General features: G+C 39.1%; 2 protein-coding genes across 2 annotated transcripts in view; both read left to right on the top strand.

Annotated features, from left to right (window-relative positions):
- The window catches only part of LOC140953606 (epoxide hydrolase 4-like), a 32,459-nt gene extending 25,007 nt beyond the window's left edge, over positions 1 to 7,452 (top strand). Inside the window, exons 3-5 of the mRNA XM_073403024.1 lie at positions 6,476 to 6,546; positions 6,876 to 6,954; positions 7,441 to 7,452. Coding sequence (XP_073259125.1) covers positions 6,476 to 6,546; positions 6,876 to 6,918 — 114 coding nt within the window. The 3' untranslated portion in view covers positions 6,919 to 6,954; positions 7,441 to 7,452. The remainder of the gene's footprint in view (positions 1 to 6,475; positions 6,547 to 6,875; positions 6,955 to 7,440) is intronic.
- Positions 1 to 11,869, top strand: part of LOC140953603 (uncharacterized) — an 80,825-nt gene extending 68,956 nt beyond the window's left edge. Inside the window, exons 3-8 of the mRNA XM_073403021.1 lie at positions 7,464 to 7,508; positions 8,042 to 8,126; positions 9,210 to 9,368; positions 10,043 to 10,261; positions 10,941 to 11,089; positions 11,298 to 11,869. Of these exons, the coding sequence (XP_073259122.1) occupies positions 7,506 to 7,508; positions 8,042 to 8,126; positions 9,210 to 9,368; positions 10,043 to 10,261; positions 10,941 to 11,065 (591 nt within the window). The 5' untranslated portion in view covers positions 7,464 to 7,505 and the 3' untranslated portion in view covers positions 11,066 to 11,089; positions 11,298 to 11,869. The remainder of the gene's footprint in view (positions 1 to 7,463; positions 7,509 to 8,041; positions 8,127 to 9,209; positions 9,369 to 10,042; positions 10,262 to 10,940; positions 11,090 to 11,297) is intronic.
- The last annotated feature ends 5,529 nt before the right edge of the window (positions 11,870 to 17,398 follow it).

The following is a 17,398-nucleotide window of genomic DNA, read 5'->3' as shown; positions in this document are numbered from 1 at the left end:
CTGCCTCCTTTTCCAGTCGAGCCCTGCCATTCGGCTCCGTTTTCTCGTCGCCATATTGAAAAACGAAAAGAACCTGTCAGGGAACTGTCAGGGGAGAAACCTAGAATCCCTGGAATCCCTAAATGACATCTACCCCAGGTCTTTCCACAGTGTTGTTTGGAAAGAAAAAAAATTAACTCATAAGAATTCTCCACCGGTTAAAATTGGTTCTCCCTTTATAATAGTAAATTCAACATGGTTTCCAAAAAGCTGGCACAATCCCAGCGGGGGAGGGGGTGGTACTCAACAAGTTTTATACGGGGAGGCTTTGCCCCTAGCTCTAACCCCTTGCCCTTTAATAAACCATCTTTCACGAAAAAGGTTCCCTTTTCATTTACCTTGTATTGACAAATGGTATCCCTTTATTTTATCAACTTTCTTAGAACTTTTTATCCCTTTTAACTGTTGTGAATGCAATGTCATTTAAAATGAATCAGTCCCAAAATCAGAACTTTTTTGTACTCTTTAACTCCATAAAGTTACCTTTTAGCCCTTTTGGGCCTTTTTACAGATCAAAATGACAGATTTCTCTACCATTTTATACACTTCAACCAGAAGTAATCGGTTCCTGCTTCAACTAGTGAAATCCCTGTACTTTTTCATACACTTGAAGCAGTAGCCCTTTAGGGCTGAGCCCTCGGCCCTGGCCCCCGGCCCCGTACAAGGCCATTATATAGGGAGTATCCCCACTCCCCGGGGTCACAATAGCTCTCTTCTTAAAACACAGTTTGAAGAATATTTCTTCCAGGCATTTTTAGTTTGTTAGAATCGAATGGTCTTTGAGTGCAATATAATTGCGGCAATCTTCTTAGTCCTTAAAGACCTCTATTTTTGCCATCCGAGATAAATGTGCCCCACACACCAACGCCCAAATGCTCTTGTACCCCTCGCCACTTTAAACATCAATTTATTAGCTGAACAAAAGTTGAAAGTTTTAAAACATATTAAAAAAGAGATATTCGGCAGGGTATCAGGCTCCTGTATTCGGTCTTTTCACTCCGTGTCTTTCCCCGCCCCTCCTCTGCTAACAAGCACTTGAAAATGAGTGACCTTGGGTGACCTCAATCCAGATTTCGGCGCGGTGTACCTTGATCGGTCGCGGTCGGTACATGATGGCGAACCAAGTGATTAGGGCTCTGTTCGTATACAGTTTGGCTTTGTTTTATGGCTTTATGGTATGTTTTTTTTCTGTTGTTGACTGCTATTAGGAACCTTGAAATACCGAGAAGAGGGAAGCGACGAGAAAAACGTAAGTAACGATCGGTAAATTTGCACCGGTGCAAACTTGGCCTGGTCGATTCATCTTGTCTGTTGTGCTTTGTATCTTTAGTTAATTCGGTCATCTTTTTGCGTTTAATAGTGCTCACTACAGCAGGGACTCTTCGAAACGTTATTTTTTACATCAATTAATGAGAAAGCTGGCAAAATTGCTTCCCCATCCAGAGCATGTACTATTTTTAAAGCGGCACGTAGAGCAGAAAATGCGTAGAGAGGAAAGCGCACTGTTAGCTAAGCTAAAGCTTATGTATGTAAGCTCACTTTGGGCGACTACAAACTGGTTCTCGTAATGACCATAAAAAACCCATGTCATTATCTTTTTCTGTGATGATTAATTAATGGTTATTTTATATTTTTAATACCAATCTTTGTTTTCGATTCATTGACTGCCCAAAGAACTGCTATGAAGGACGCCATGTAAATAAACAAAAGTAAACACAAGTGAAATACTTTTTTACTTCGGCGGAGCGCGAAGTAAAGGATTCGCGACGCTCAAGAATGTATCAAAGTTGCAATTTTTTGACAAGATTGGGCAAGCAAAGTCTGTAGGTTTTCGGCTCTATTCGGCCATTTGACGAAGTGAGAGCCGAATTAGTTCGAGATATCTCGAGATCACTACGATTTTTTTTATTAATTCTTTAACTTTTTCGAGGAAGAAAGAATTACTATTTTGGCTTTCCCGGGGTTTGAACCGACTCACCTGTGTGACCCGTCAGATCAGAGGAGACTCTAAGTTGAGGGATTAGCCGATTGCGCTACTGCGACCCAAGGTAGTTTAGGATATGAAAAATAGTTATGAAATGATGCACTAGTTTCGGGACAAGATTGGGCGTGCAAGTTCGAGACTTTTCGGCTTGTTTCAACTATTTCACGAAATGAGATCGGACTACTTCGTGATATCTTGAGATCACTTCGAGTTTAGTTTTTAATTACTCGAGGAATAAATAGAGGATATTTCGTGGCCGCGTAGAGACACGAAATTTCTGTTCGAGTGTTGAAAAACATTTCACGAGCGAGCTCTCCTTTCGAACTGTTTTATGATGAATTTAAAGTTACAAATTGCTGCACAAAGACATTTTGTCTTTGTTGAGAGTTAGTAAAATTGCTTTCATGCGTTGCGTGACTTTCTCGAACGTTCTCTACGTTTTTGGATTTAGCTATGAATAATTAATTAGGGCATGTTTACATTTCAGCATGAGTCAGCAGATTTGCATCAGTTACTGAAATCATAAAATGTGTCGAAAAGCCACTACTATTCGCCTGTTTACTATTTTCTAGAACCTTATGTCAAACGGTATACAAGTTCCAAGCGAGTTCTTTTGACGAACGAAGTTTTTTCCCACGAGCTGGACTGCTGTGTTCAGTCAAGTGTGACAAAGGTCGATTTTCAGGTTCTGTGTTTACAAGTTCTCGGAAGCTGTAAGATATATGATATATGAAGTTCAAGTGAGAGTTTGTTATTATTGGTAGAGGCTGTTTAGTTTTAATCTAAGTTCAAGTCAAGTTTGTGTTGGCGGATGCTGTGTTTTCAAGCTCTGTAAAGGCTATGTTCCTTTGGTGTTAAACTTCCTTGTGTTAATCCGACATCCCTGCGTGCTGATAGTCAGTGAATAATTATCCTCAAAGCATTCGAACTCGTGATTTTGAGTTTTAGCCAATTCCATGCTCAACGTAATTGACTCCTTACCCATGCCTTACATATCTTTAATCAGTACATGAGACTGCTATGCTGTTTTTGAAGCCTGATGTGACTAAGAAAAATGGGGAATTGTTTTTAGAAGGATTTGTATGGAGTCATTAGAGCATAACTGGGCTAATATCGCGGAGACAATTTGTCCTGAAGTGCTAGTTTTTGGCAAGTAGGCCTCTTGGATGTTGCTCTTTTCAGGATATCCTGACAAATCCCATAATTTCACGCCTTACTCTTACCATATTTGATTTCTTACTATTCCTCCGCATTTACAATTAATTAGTTCCACAACCACGACGCCGAAGTGTACGCTAGCTCCGTAGCGTCTTGTTACTATGTGTAACCGTAAAATGTTATTCCCTGTATTTGTACAGTGACTTTTGCTATTGTAGGATAAGGCGCCAATCAATTTGAAACTTCACCATCCACCCCCTGACCCCCCCTTCTGGGGAACCTCTGGGGCATTTGAACTTTTTAAAGGGACAGGTTCACGATATTGTGCATGTGTGAGTTCTGACAGTAGCTCATTGTCTTAAAACCAAGGGGAAGCGAGTTGGATGCACGCAGGGAAATTTACGCAGGAGTATTTCTGGACATTTGGTTTGATTTTATATGTCCCCATAATTCATATTCTTTGCTATTTCTCAGATTTGTGTTGCAGCCAGTAAGAATAAGATTTACAGCCCTGTCCTGCTCTGAAACAAACATTTACCAGACGTGTATTTTTATCAGGTCTTTTACATACCCATGCCCGATTCAATGGCAAACAAAATTTGTAAACAAACCTAAATAATAATTAATTAAAAATTTTTAACGCTCCTTTTTCTTGCCTTTTTCCGCCTTTTCCAAAAAACCTTTTATTACTGATCTATCTGTTTGCCCTATATAAAACCTAGAAATACCTGCAAATAGCACCTGACCAATGACAAAAACACACAGCGTATGAGTATAAAGATTATTGTAAATTGAGCGTACATTTCAATTGCTTATCAGCAAATGAAGTGAAGAACAGATCGATCAGCTGAGCTTCTCTATCTCCAAAGACTCTTGAGAACATCCTGTTGCCGGGTTCACAGCGGTCAAATGAGTGAAATTTGCAAAAGTTAAGCGAAATACTTCAAAGTTAAGGTTGCTACTTTCACTATCGAAAGTTTAGGGTATTACCAACATCCTGTTAGTTTACTAAACTTTTTAAAAGTTTACTAAAAAAGTTCTAAGTGATTGAAAACCGATGCTGACGTTATTATCGGCGCCATTTTCAAACATGATTCTCTTTTAGCGCAAAGCGTTTTCAGCGAAAAAAGCTCAAAATTTTGAGAAAAATGGAAAGATAGTTATGTTGACTAACTGATTTATACATCTTTGCCCATTTCTCTCTAATTGGTAAATGACATCCCAGCAATAAAAAACAAAAAATAACGATTTAGACGTTTGATCGCGGTGGTGTTGCCGGGTGCCTGTGACGTGGCTTTCGAGACTCCATTTGCAAAATTGATTTTTCGTTCCTAAACACCATTCTCTGAAAAAAAAAACAGCACTCATAAGTACTTTAGAAATAGCAGACTTCACTTGCTTACGTAAAGCTATGGATGAGCAAATTTAAAGACAGATTCCTGGATTCCTTGGATTCACAGTTGGTCTGTACATTTTATTCTGGTAGCTGTCTTGGCACATGTGCATTACCTTAAACTCTCCACTTTAAGACAGGCCTTGTCAATGCAGTGTTCAATACCACACTTGGGCGGGAGAGAAATGCGAAGGGGGGGGGGGGGTGGGGGGGTGAGGAGGTTGGATGGGAAAGGCCTGCAAGGAAGCCATTATTTTCATGTTATAAACATCCACCAGACAAATGTTAAAATCCTAATAGGTCAGTTTTCAAAACATGTCAATCATGGCCTTGATACTTAATCTGATTGCTTGAAATTAACATCATGGCTGATCTTTCAGTAATCATTTAAAAATATGTTCTTAGTGAATTGTAATAAGATTTCTGTACGGAATTCATCATTAGAATTAGGAACTGAAGGCATCAATTTTAGCTTGAAAGGAGAATAGAAGAAAGCAGTTTATTTGCTTTCTTCTATTATTTAAAGAACCATATAAAGGAAAAGACCTGTCAGCTTGATGAGTTTTACTGACTGTTTTTGAGAAGTCTCCCAACGGCTTGTTTTACTCACTAGAAGAAAGAAAGGAAAAATCATGCTGCCTGTGTGATTGTTATCTGCTGTTTGCCCGCAAATGCCTGTCACTCAGGCTATGCCTTATCAATGAATCTGAAATTATCAACAACTGCTAAGGGATTCTGCTTTGCATATATAAATTATTTATTTATTATAATTTTTTTTTAAACTGTAAATACTTGATTTTATTGCTGTACATATTTATCTTTTTATTTCATAGGGTCCCCAATTAGCTTCATAGCTAAAGTACTTGACAGTTAAATAGAGTTTATTATTATTATTATTATTATTATTATTACTATTATTCATATAATATTCATTAATGAAATCTTCATGGTGGTTATATGCTTGACCTGGTTTGACTGTCAAAGAGTTGATGTTTTTCATTTCTCTATAGCTCCTGAATGCCTTCTTGACCCTGAGCTTGGTGAACACGATTTCCTGAGAACAGCATCAAATATCAGGATCCATTATGTTGCTAAAGGGGACACAGGGAAACCACTTATGCTGTGTATACATGGGTTCCCTGAGGTAATGTACACACACTGCTACTGTTTTATTATTTTTACTGTCATTCAAGCAGATATCTTTGTAAACCAAAGCCATTAAAAAGTTTAAATCATCCTACCATCTGGATCTAGAAGTACAAGGGTTTGTTATGTGATCATTAAATTTTATTGATGAAGTTTACCATACCCTAAGAGAAACAAAAAATGCCTTGAGAGGACTCACTCCAAAATATCATTAAAAAAAAAATTAGAATAGAAATAGTAATTAGTCAAAAGCAGCAGCAAAACAAAGAAGATATTTCAGGAATGTTAACAAATGGAACATACATATTTAGGTATTTTAAAATATCTTCAATTCAGATATAAAAGACTGGACATGACAAAAGAAATCATTATTTTGCTCTGGAGACGGTAATTATAATTTGTACTGCTTTAGACACAGAAGACCATCTGTTAGTAATGGCTAACAAGGGTAAACATGCAAATAAAAGTTGCCTGATGATTGCTTCACAAGAGGCATGAAACTTTGAGTAGCAATAAAATAATGTTCAAGATTTAATCCAGTTCCATCAGTCTACTTGTAAGTATACTTTGTAATTTATTAGCAGATGTAGTGCCATTTTTCATGGAAATACTGTTAATAAACCATTATTATTATTATTATTATTATTTTTATTATTATTATTATTAATACAAAGAAGTTAAATATATAATAATGAGTAACTTAGAAAATATTATGCATTGAAAACCACTGACCCTGTTTTAAAATCACTTTGCAGTTTTGGTATTCCTGGCAATATCAGCTGAAAGCTTTTAGTGATAATTTCAGGATGGTTGCTGTAGATTTGAGGTACCATAAAAAGCATATAATGATTTGTTAAATACAAATTGCAAGTAGCCAAACTGTATTATGCACGTACAGCTGCTACAACTGTAAAATATTCCTGAGTAATTAAGGTACACAACAAAATGTGGGATTTTTGTCCAGTTAGCTAACTGGCTAGTTGGCATCTTTGAGACTGACAGAAATTATAGCTCAGTCACATGGTAATTTAATTCAAAACTGTTGAATATGCCCATTCCCCATCCCATTCTCAGCAGTTTATTTTGATTTTCATGAAAAACAAAATGAAAGAATTTTTAAAAAGCTAAATATTACAGCAATATTTTGTATTTAAGGGGCTATGGTGAAAGTGACAGTCCTAAAGGGCGAGAACACTAAAAGACGTCATTATTGGTTAACGACATTAAAGAAATTGTAAGTGCACTTACATGTATTGCTGAAACAGCAGATTGAGTGAAGAAAATATAAAAATGTTTAATCCTCTGTGTGCACCTCGTAAACTTTGTTATAAAATATTTTGTAGATTCAAAGGACACTTTTAAATTAAACATCATAGTCTAGAAGATTTTGTAAAAAGATCACAAATACCAAAAAAAAAACAAACAAACAAAACAAAACAGAAACATGTTAATAACTAAGAATAAGAAAAGTTTTTCTTGAATATCTGTATAGCTTTGAGTACATTGTCCAATCCAGAAATAAGGGCTGTAATATTTTATATTATACTGTGCTGCAAAGGACGACATCACAGTGTTTTTGCAGATGGTAGAAGAAAAATTGTTTTTTATTTTTTATTTATAACAGTACCCAGTAACAGTATAGGATTGATAATGTGAGCTCCGAAAAGATATTATTATTAAAAATTTTTATTCATTGTTTTATTTATTGATATATTTACAGATTGAGGCACTTCAAGGATACAAATCTTGCACTTTGCTGAGTCATGACTGGGGTGGAGCTTTGGCATGGTAAGGTGGCCACTGCACCATAATATAATCTTGCAGACACTTGTCCATTAGACAGAAATTATCAACAGAAGGGTTGATATAAATTTGGAAGTATTTTGCGATATTGAACCAATGACGTCAAAAATGCAGGAACTGTCATTCAAAGACAGCAAAGAAAGAACGGCTGGTACGATACCAATTCTAGGTCTTTAAGGTCTGCCTTGAAAAGGTGTCTAGGATCTTTATACGTTGTGGGAAACTGCCCACCTACCCCTCCCCTAAAAGCCAACATTAACACTTACTTCTCACTTACGACAAAATGTTGCCTTAGGGGAGGGGTAGGTGGGCGGCGTCCTTGAAACGTATAATGATCCAGGCATGCCTTATAGAAAGGTGAAAGAAAAGAACTAAAGAAATGCTGGGATTATTATTTTGTTGGTGTCCATTTTAGAGAGCTGTCTGTCTTATAGAGGGGAGTTTGTCTGGAGTACGTTGAGTGTATATCAAGTTTATGTGAAAAAAACCTTGTTAAAGTTCTCGCTTTTTTGCTGCAGATTATTCATGATGACAAAAGGGATTTATCGTTGTCAGAGGAAGAAGATGATGATGAGGAGGAAAATCAAGGGAGCAGTAAAGAAGGTAAACTGTGATCTGCTTTGTGTACTTTTTTTTACCGTGAACTAACTTGTTTTCTGATATATCCAACAATAAATGTGTCTTCCCATTATTCACTTCATGTAAAGCAATAGTTTTTTTTAAATTCCATGAGGGGGTTAAACTTTCAAGTTGATTTGCTGTATGGCTATTAGCAGCCTTTGAACAAGATCGAGTCACGTACAACTAAACGTTGGCTATGGTACCATTAACGCTGGTTAATCAGAGTCTTTTGGTTTCCCCCTCCCCCTTCCCCCTTGCCCCCAACCATCAAACACGCACTTCTATTTCTTTGGCAAGTAGCACGTTCATCTTTATTTTTAGCCTGTGCACTGACGCCCCTGCTTCTATGTTTTATTTCATTTTATTATTAAAATTTTTTTAATTATTCCCCCCCTTTTTTTTTCTTCCTTTTTCCTCCTCCTCTCTCTTCTTTATTTTCAACTTTCCAAGAGGTTGACATGACTACTTTGCAGTTTGCCGGTCCCTCTCTTCCCCTTTCACCTTCCTATCATCCTTCTTATCATTTTACCTTCTAACCCCTCATCCTCTTATACTTATCCTAACTCTATTTTGAGGTTGACATAGCTGTTTGACAGTTTGCCAGTCCCTCAATACTTATTCTTTTTATTTTTCAACTAATATATTTTATTTAATCCTATCCTTATTAGACTTTCAGTAATTATTACTTTCTGCTAAATAAATTTTTGCACTTCTTTGAGGTAGACATAGCTGCTCTGCAGTTTGCCCGTCCCTCATTATCAGTGCTAATCTTAACATCTAACTTTTTTGTTCTGTTTTTATACACATAACACCCTTGTATACATGCATCCTCCCTCCCCACCTTACCCACTATTTTAGTGGAGACTTGGGAACCCTTTCATTAGGGATTCCATACCACACCTGTAATGCCACAAAGGTTGCTAGATATATCCACTGTCGCGTTTTTTTTTTTTTACAAAGCCTGTGTACTGTCGCCCCCTCCACTATACAAAAATCGTGAACACTATTAACGTCGTCTTTCTTGTGGGTTGAATGTTTAGCAGCTGATGTTGTTTCCTTCCGCAGATAAAAAGGCCAAGAAAGACAAGCACAAGGTCGGACAGAAAAAGCAGCAAACGGCTAAGAAAGGTTCAGATGCTGATAGCGATGTCTCATCTGGGGAAGATGGTTACCTGAATTCCAAGGAAATGGATTACTTATCTGATAGCTCGTCCTCGTCAGAGGGTGAGACTTCTTAAACCTTCAATCCCTAATATCATCATCATCGTCATCATCATCATCATCATCATCACCGCCCTCATTTTCTTTTTTTTTTCGTCATCGTCATAATCACATGCAAGAGAGAATGAGGTAGCTCATTCTCTCTTGTCATATGAACAGATAAAACAGTTTCACGTATAAAATTATTTTTGACGTATTCTGTTTGATTATAAATAGTACCACAAGAAACACACTTTCGGATTTCATTGACAGACTCAAAACTTAAGACTATCTGATACAGCATAATAAACAGTGCCACAACAAAGGACTGCTCAGTAACTTTCATTTGAATGGTCAGGTCACACTTAAGGATTTCAGCCACAGACTCAAAAGTTAGAACCACCTTGTACAACATAATAAACAGTACCACAGTAAAGAACTGCTCAGTGGCTTTCATTTGATTGGTGACACTTAAGGACTTCTTCTACAGACTCCAAAGGTAGAACCACCTTGTATAGTATAATAAACAGCACCGCAGGAAAGTACTCATCCGTTGCTTTCATTTGAATGGTCACACTTGAGGATTTCACCCAAGGACTCTAACCTCAGAATCTCCTGTGATGGTTTTTCAAATTCATGGCCATCCTAATCCTACGTTTTTATTGTATCTCTGTTGTTGTTTTTTTTTCGCTTTACAGAAGATGTCACGGCTTTAAAAGTGAACAAACCGAAAGCTGAAGATGACCTCAATGCAGAAGAGACATCAAGTGAAGATGAGGATGAACTAACACAAGAAGGACATGAACTGAAAGATATGTTGGAACGAGATGAAGGGAAAGAGTCCTGGGACGAGGATGAAGACGAAGAAGATCCGGACGGGGTTGAAATGAAGGGAACTTCTGCTTTGTTTTTACAAGGTTAGAAATCATGAGGCAACAACAATCTTTTTTTGTACTCACAAATTACAACAGTGAAACTATTGAAAATAAATTAGAGTACTGGCTGCCTGGAAAAACCATAGAGGCTAGTGGAGCCAGGCAGCCAGTTGATGATGGTAATAAGAGTGAGTGGAGTCCAATTCGGTCTGTAATCATACGAGTGATAAACAAAATCAGACGACCGCGTAGCAGGAATCCGATTTGCTTAATCACAAGTAGAGTAAAGACGCGGCGGTCGCATAGCGCGGGAAAATGCCACGACGTGTTTCCCTATGTGGCCAGTCACACAGTGAAGTGACGTAAAATTAACGAATCTGACCAATCACCGTTCGTGCAAGACACTTAACCAAGCAGAAATCGAGGCGGTTACGATTATCCAAAGAGAGGCTATCGCAAGTAAAATGCAACAAAGGGGATTGCTCTGGCCAATCACATGAGAGGCAATTTATTAAATGAACCAATCAAATTACAGAGTAAAGACTTGGAGATGGCAAGCGCGGGAAAATGCTACGACTTGTTTCACTTTTAGTTGCTTGGCATGTGGCCGTCTTCGCCATAGGTGCGAAAACACTTAATTACTAAACTGGTGAACAAATTTTGACTATCTTGGGTGCGTTTTGCTCGTATATGATCTCAAATTTATTTTGTGTTTGTAAAGGTGACAAAAAGAAAAAGAAGAAGTCTGGGAGTGGCTCCAGTACCTCTTCAAATAGCCGTTCATCGACCCCTACGATTGCTCAAACGGCGCTGCTAATACCATTGCTGCCGCTGCTACAAAGCTGAGTCAGGACAGACCAGGGACTCCTTGTAAGTATATTCCCACTTTTTTCCGGGCACGTAGATGAAATTGTATGGAGTGAGTATAAATGAAACCTATTTAGCAAAACCTTCGTCAGGTACTAGTTCTTTCACAGTATTTTACAAACTAGCATTTTGGATGTGGTTCCATTTGTTCCCGATCAGTTTCATGTTCCCCGTGCTAAAACGATTTTTTGAATTGTCTGGGTTTTTGCAGCAAAATCAAAGAAGCGCCCAGCAAGTGCAAGTAAAAAAGGTACCCCAGGTGAAGAGGGAAGTCCAGCAAGCAAAAAACCTCGTGTATCCCCGGCACCTTCCGCGGGAGGGGCAGGAGGAGGCTCAAGAACAAGCACCCCAACACCGATCGGTAGTGAGGAAGGCCCTCAGGGAATCACTGAAGAAGCTGTGAGAAGGTACCTCATAAGAAAGCCAATGACCAGCAAGGACCTTTTGCAAAAGTTCAAGAGCAAACGAACAGGCCTGTCAAATGATGAGACCGTGAAAAAGCTTGCTGATATTGTTAGAAAGATACAACCCGAACAGAAGACCATCAAAAAAAAACTGTATCTGTCGCTTAAACCACAGAGCTGAGATGTGCGCGCGAGAGGGTCTCTTGTTTCGTCCCATCCTCTCTTAATCTTCACGTGCGCGCCTGATTAAGTTGCTTTAATAATAGATCTTTTTACCTTGGGTTGTGTGTTAACCTATTCTTAGTTTAGTCATAAAACATCAGCGTTAATTGCAAGTTATGCGTCATTACTACCAATAGAACGTTTTCACTCACGTAGCCAGCATTGGAACAAAAGAAAGTGTTTACATAAGAAAATAGCTCAACTCCGACAAGAATTGCTTGGAACTCAACATGGCCTCCGTTTCATTGTTTAGGAACACCAATCTATGGCTTCCGTAACGTCGTGTAAACCGTTCTATTACGCATGCGCTTTCAAGCCAAAAATGCTCGTTGCATGCGCAGTGCGTTTATATTGAGCCAGTACTATCACACCCCGTCAATACGGACACTGAGGGTGTCATAGCGAGTGTCCCTTTTAACTGGTTGTTCGTATTAACGTGGTTGAACTTTTTCGAGAAAATGTAAGGGCTTTCTTTCCCCGGGGACAAAGCAAACTGTCCTTAATAACGAGGTGTCCGTAAAGTGGGACCATTATTTTCGCCAACGCCCTCCCCCCCCCCCCCCCCCCCCCAACCCTCCTCATCAAAAAAATAATGGTATGTCCCTTAGACTGTTCACAGTTCCCTTTTCTACCGTATAAAATGTACCGACGGGGTGGGAGCTAGGTTTAACCGTCCTTCACTTCCTAAGTGTATTTGATAATCATCCCCAGGCTAGTCTCGGTAAAGAGGCGACTGTGAACAGTTCTTAAACCATTCCGCATTCCATTGTTCCATTCCAATGAAACGAGCTAGGGATTAAATTTTATACAAATCACTGTATTTTGTCAATAGACCTCTTAGACTGCAAAACAGTCGTACTTTTCTTAAAATCGGTTTTGCAAGGTGCGAAGCGCTGGCATTATAGATATTTTCGTGCTAAGCACGTGGTCTTCACACACCCGTGGGGCGTGTCTCTCTCTCCAGTCTCACTCTCCGTTTGCACCCTCACTCCAGACCTTTCCTTTGACTGCACGCGCGCGCGTTCGCGTGTATCCACGTGTATATGTGTGCATGATTTATGCGACACAAAAGGTAAATTCCGGGATTGCCTGATCTGAAAACAAACTTTCAGCTAAAAAGGTCTATTCAAGGCACAAGTTGGTGACTTCCTTCACAGGAATGGGGGAGAGATCTCTCTTTGAGTCGTGCCACAGGCCCACCATCCGAAATGTTCGAGGCATCGTGATGTTACCCGCGCTATTTGATCCCATACCGGTCATGCGGGTATCTTGTCTACACACCTCATGCTTAGTAGATTTCTGTTAGTCTTAAAGATGTCAAAACTCGATATAATTAGATAAACTGCCTCGCTCTTAAGTGTCTCATCTCAAGTGTGTTTGGAGAACAGAAAACGCGACCGCGAGCGATAGTATCGCGCAATGGACCATGGGAACGTTTAGTGTTGACGCAAAGGACGCTGGGAAGGGTACGCGAGATAAATCAGTGTCTTGGTAACCTGCCTACTCGTAAAATACTAAATGCCCTGGACGCTTATTAAATTTTTGGACCTTGAGAGCGGGCGCTTATTTGAGGTTGTCGCTTATTCCGGGCTGGGCGCTTATTAAATTTTCACCATTTTTAGCAAGTGAAGTATGTTTATTTTGCAACAATAAATGCTAATAACAAAAGGCAAAGAAGTAACAAAGCAAGGTTTCTGTAAAATACTCTGAAGAAAACTCTTATTAGAATTTATTCACTCGGGTGGGTGGGGTGGAGGTGAGCACTTATTTGAGCTTGATTGGGAGGAGGAGGGGGTGGGCGCTTATTCGAGGCTGGACGTTTATTAACTTTTTCTGCCTTTAGGATCGGGGTGGGCGCTTTTTCGAATAAATACGGTAACAGCAAGACGAACCGTTGTGAATCAAAACCACGGAAATATGGCCATAAAATAAATCCTTTATTGACCAAGCTTCTTCGGTCAAGATAGCTGGATATTGGCGTCGTCCTTTTTTTATTGGCCTCGACTCGTCTCGGTAAACAAAATGCTAGACTTGCTACGAAGTCGACCCCTCATCAGTTCTTAAAAGTGAGCGAAGACGAGCTTCAATGCATGACGTCGCGCAGCGAGCGACAAAGTCTCGCGGCATAACCAACCAGGCAAAAATAAAGGACTTCTGGAAAGTTTAGCAAAATCAAAAAAACGGAATTTAGCCATATATCCAGTCGTATTGACTTCACGCATGGTCAGTAATGCATATTTGAAAGGAATAATGATGAAAATAAAAATAGTCGTCACGCCTTAAAACACTCCGCTTTCGTTTTGACAGCCTGTTTCCCTTCGTCATTCCAGCGGAAGCTCAATGATAAAGGCTTGGTTTCTTCGAAATTTTCTGCCTCAATCAGGGGTTCCAAACGGTAAGAAAAATAATGCAATGAGCAGCCGTGTTTCTACACACGGTCAAAAAAAGCCTTTCATTTGTATAAGTTACATGGTGGGATTGAATGATGCGGGAAGCTTCTTTGTCGCTTATTCAAACTACGAAACTGTTCAAAAGAACGTCGAACAGAGACTTTCACAGCAAATTGTTAGGAATGATAGCCTTTTTGTGACCCTTTTTGACTGTTTTGGTCCATTATTCAAGCTGCCGAAGTAAGCTCTGGTTTTGAAACGGTCTGGAAGCAACAGTGAAGTGAAAACAAACTTCGACCTGCGGCAATAACGTAGAGCCAGTACAAAAGAACTATTGCGCACTTAGAAGTAACTTTTTGACGTTAACTCTCTTTAGATCTTTGTAACATTTTTCAAAAAGAACTCAAAAGCCATAAGCTTTATGTTCTGAACATTCGTTTACCATCGAAACTCTATAATCTTCATCGAGAGTCTCTACAGATGAAGCATGACAAACTGTTTTGCATAGTTATGCCCTACAAGTATTCGGTCTTAGTTTAGTGAAAATATTTCTAGTGTAAAGTAAATCCTATTGAATTGGAAAGGGAAACTGAATATAAAGAAGCGTGCAGAACAGGCGTCAAGAGCCTGAAAAGCTGTTTTAAATAGCAAGATCGGTCTCGGAAATCTAAAATGGTTTCCTTCGTCAGTTGCTTTAACAGTTAGTTGCTCGTGGGGTTGCGAGCAAAAGAAAGAAAGACCATGGGAACGTTTAGCGTTGACGCAAAAGACGCTAGGAAGAGTAAGCGAGAAAATGAGATAAATTAGTGTCTTGGTGACCTGCCTACTCGTAAAATACTAAATAACAGCAAGACCAACCGTTGTGAATCGAAACCACGATAATTTGGAAATAAAATAAATACTTACCAAGCTTGTTCGGTCAAGATAGCTGGATTCGTCACTTGCGCATGTCCCATAATGCACCTTATTTGCCCCCCAAAATTTTGCATAACCTTTCGGGTTGTTTTTCATTTCTCCTGGATATTACAGCCGTCCCAAGAGAAATTGAAAATAATGCTTATGTTAAATTTTGGGGGGCAAGAAGGCGCATCATGGGAGATGTGCAAGTGGCTTATATTGGCGTCGTTCTTTTTTTCATTGGCCCCGACTTCGTATCGGTAAACACAATGCTAGACTTGCTACAAGTCGACCTCTCATAAGTTCTTAAAAGTGAGCGATCGAAGAGAGCTTCAATGAGTGAGGTCGCGTAGCGACCGAGCAAACGAAGAAGTCTCGTGGCATAACCAAGCAGGAAAAAAATAGAGGACTTTAAGAAAGTCTAACAAAATGCAAAAAAAAAAAAAGAAAAGAAATTTGGCCATATATCCAGTCATAGCGACCACCTCACGCTTGGTCAGTAATGTATATTTGAAAGGAATAATGATGAAAGTAAAAATAGTCGTTACGCCTTAAAACATTCCGCTTTCGTTTTGACAGCCTGTTTCCCTTCGTCATTCCAGCAGAAGCTCAATTATACCTTATAAAGACTTGGTATCTTCGAAATTTGCTGCCTGAGTCAGGAGTTCCAAAAGGTAAGAAAATACAATAAGCAGCCGTGTTTCTACACGCGGTCAAAGAACCTTTACTTTGTTTAGAAACGGCATGTTTAATTACATGGTGGGATTGAATGATGCGGAAAGCTTCTTGTCGCTTTTTCAAACAACGAAATTGTTCAAAAGAACGTCGAACGGAGACTTTCACAGCAAATGGTAAGGAATGATAGCCTTAATAATGACCCTTTTTGACTGTTTTGGTCCATTATTCGAGCTACCGAAGTAAGCTCTCGTTTTGGAACGGCCTGGAAGCAAAATGAAGTGAAAACAAACTTCGACCTGCGGCAATAACGTAGAGCTAGTACGAAAGAACTATTGCGCACTTAGAAGTAACTTTTTGCCGTTAACTCTCTTTAGATCTTTGTAACACTTTTCAAAAAGAACTCAAAAGCCATAACCTTTATGTTCTGATTGTTCTTTTGCCATCGAAACTCTATAATGATTGGTGTCGTTCTTTTCTCATTGCCCTCGACTTCGTATTAGTAAACAAAATGCTAGACTTGCTACAAGTCAACGTCTCATAAGTTCTTAAAAGTGAGCGAAGACGAGCTTCAATGCTTGAGTTCGCGCAGCAAGCGACGAAGTCTCGTGGCATAACCAACCAGGAAAAAATAAAGGACTTCTAGAAAGTCTAACAAAATGCAAAAAAAGGAATTTGGCCATATATCCAGTCATATTGACCACCTCACGCTTGGTCAGTAATGCATATTTGAAAGGAATAATGATGAAAATAAAAATAGTCGTCACGCCTTAAAACATTCCGCTTTCGTTTTCACAGCCTGTTTCCCTTCGTCATTCCAGCGGAAGCTCAATGATACCTTATAAAGACTAGGTATTTTCAAAATTTGCTGTCTGAGTCAGGAGTTCCAAACGGTAAGAAAAACAATGCAATAAGCAGCCGTGTTTCTACACGCGGTCAAAAAAACCCTTTCATTTGTATAAGTTACATGGTAGGAATTGAATGATGCGGGAAGCTTCCTTGTCGCTGATTCAAATTATGAAACTGACCAAAAGAACGCTGAACGGAGACTTTCGCGGCAAATGGTAAGGAATGATAGCATTTTTGTGACCATTTTTGACTGTTTCGGTCCATTATTCAAGCTGCCGAAGTAAGCTCTGGCTTTGGAACGGTCTGGAAGCAAAATGAAGTGAAAACAAGCTTCAACCTGCGGCAATAACGTAGAGCCAATCCAAAGAACTATTGCGCACTTAGAAGTAACTTTTTGACGTTAACTCTCTTTAGATCTTTGTAAAACTTTTCAAAAAGAAACCAAAAGCCATAAGCTTTATGTACTGATTGTTCTTTTACCATCGAAACTCTATAATCTTCATCGAGAGTCTCTACAGATGAAGCATGACGGACTGTTTTGCATAGTTATGTCCTACAAGTATTCGGTCTTAGTTTAGTTAAAATATTTCTAGTGTAAAGTAAATCCCATTGAATTGGAGAGGGAAACTGACTATAAAGAAGCCTGCAGAACAGGCGTCATTTTTTCACGTTTTTAGTAGATTTCTTTCAGTCTTAAAACTCTCAGTACTCGACAAAATTAGATAAACTGCTTCGTTCCTAGGCGTCTCAAGTGTGTTTGGAGAAGTGAAAACGCGACTGAGGGCAATAGTATCGTGGGAATGAATGAATGAGTGAAAGAATGAAGAGTCGTGCATGAGAGAACAACAGACGTGCCCTCTTACAATACGTTTTAA

Source organism: Porites lutea, chromosome 12 (genome assembly GCF_958299795.1).
Source record: "Porites lutea chromosome 12, jaPorLute2.1, whole genome shotgun sequence".
NCBI lineage: Eukaryota > Metazoa > Cnidaria > Anthozoa > Scleractinia > Poritidae > Porites > Porites lutea.
Note: the sequence above shows the minus strand (reverse complement) of the source record. Positions and strands in the feature narration are given on the sequence as shown.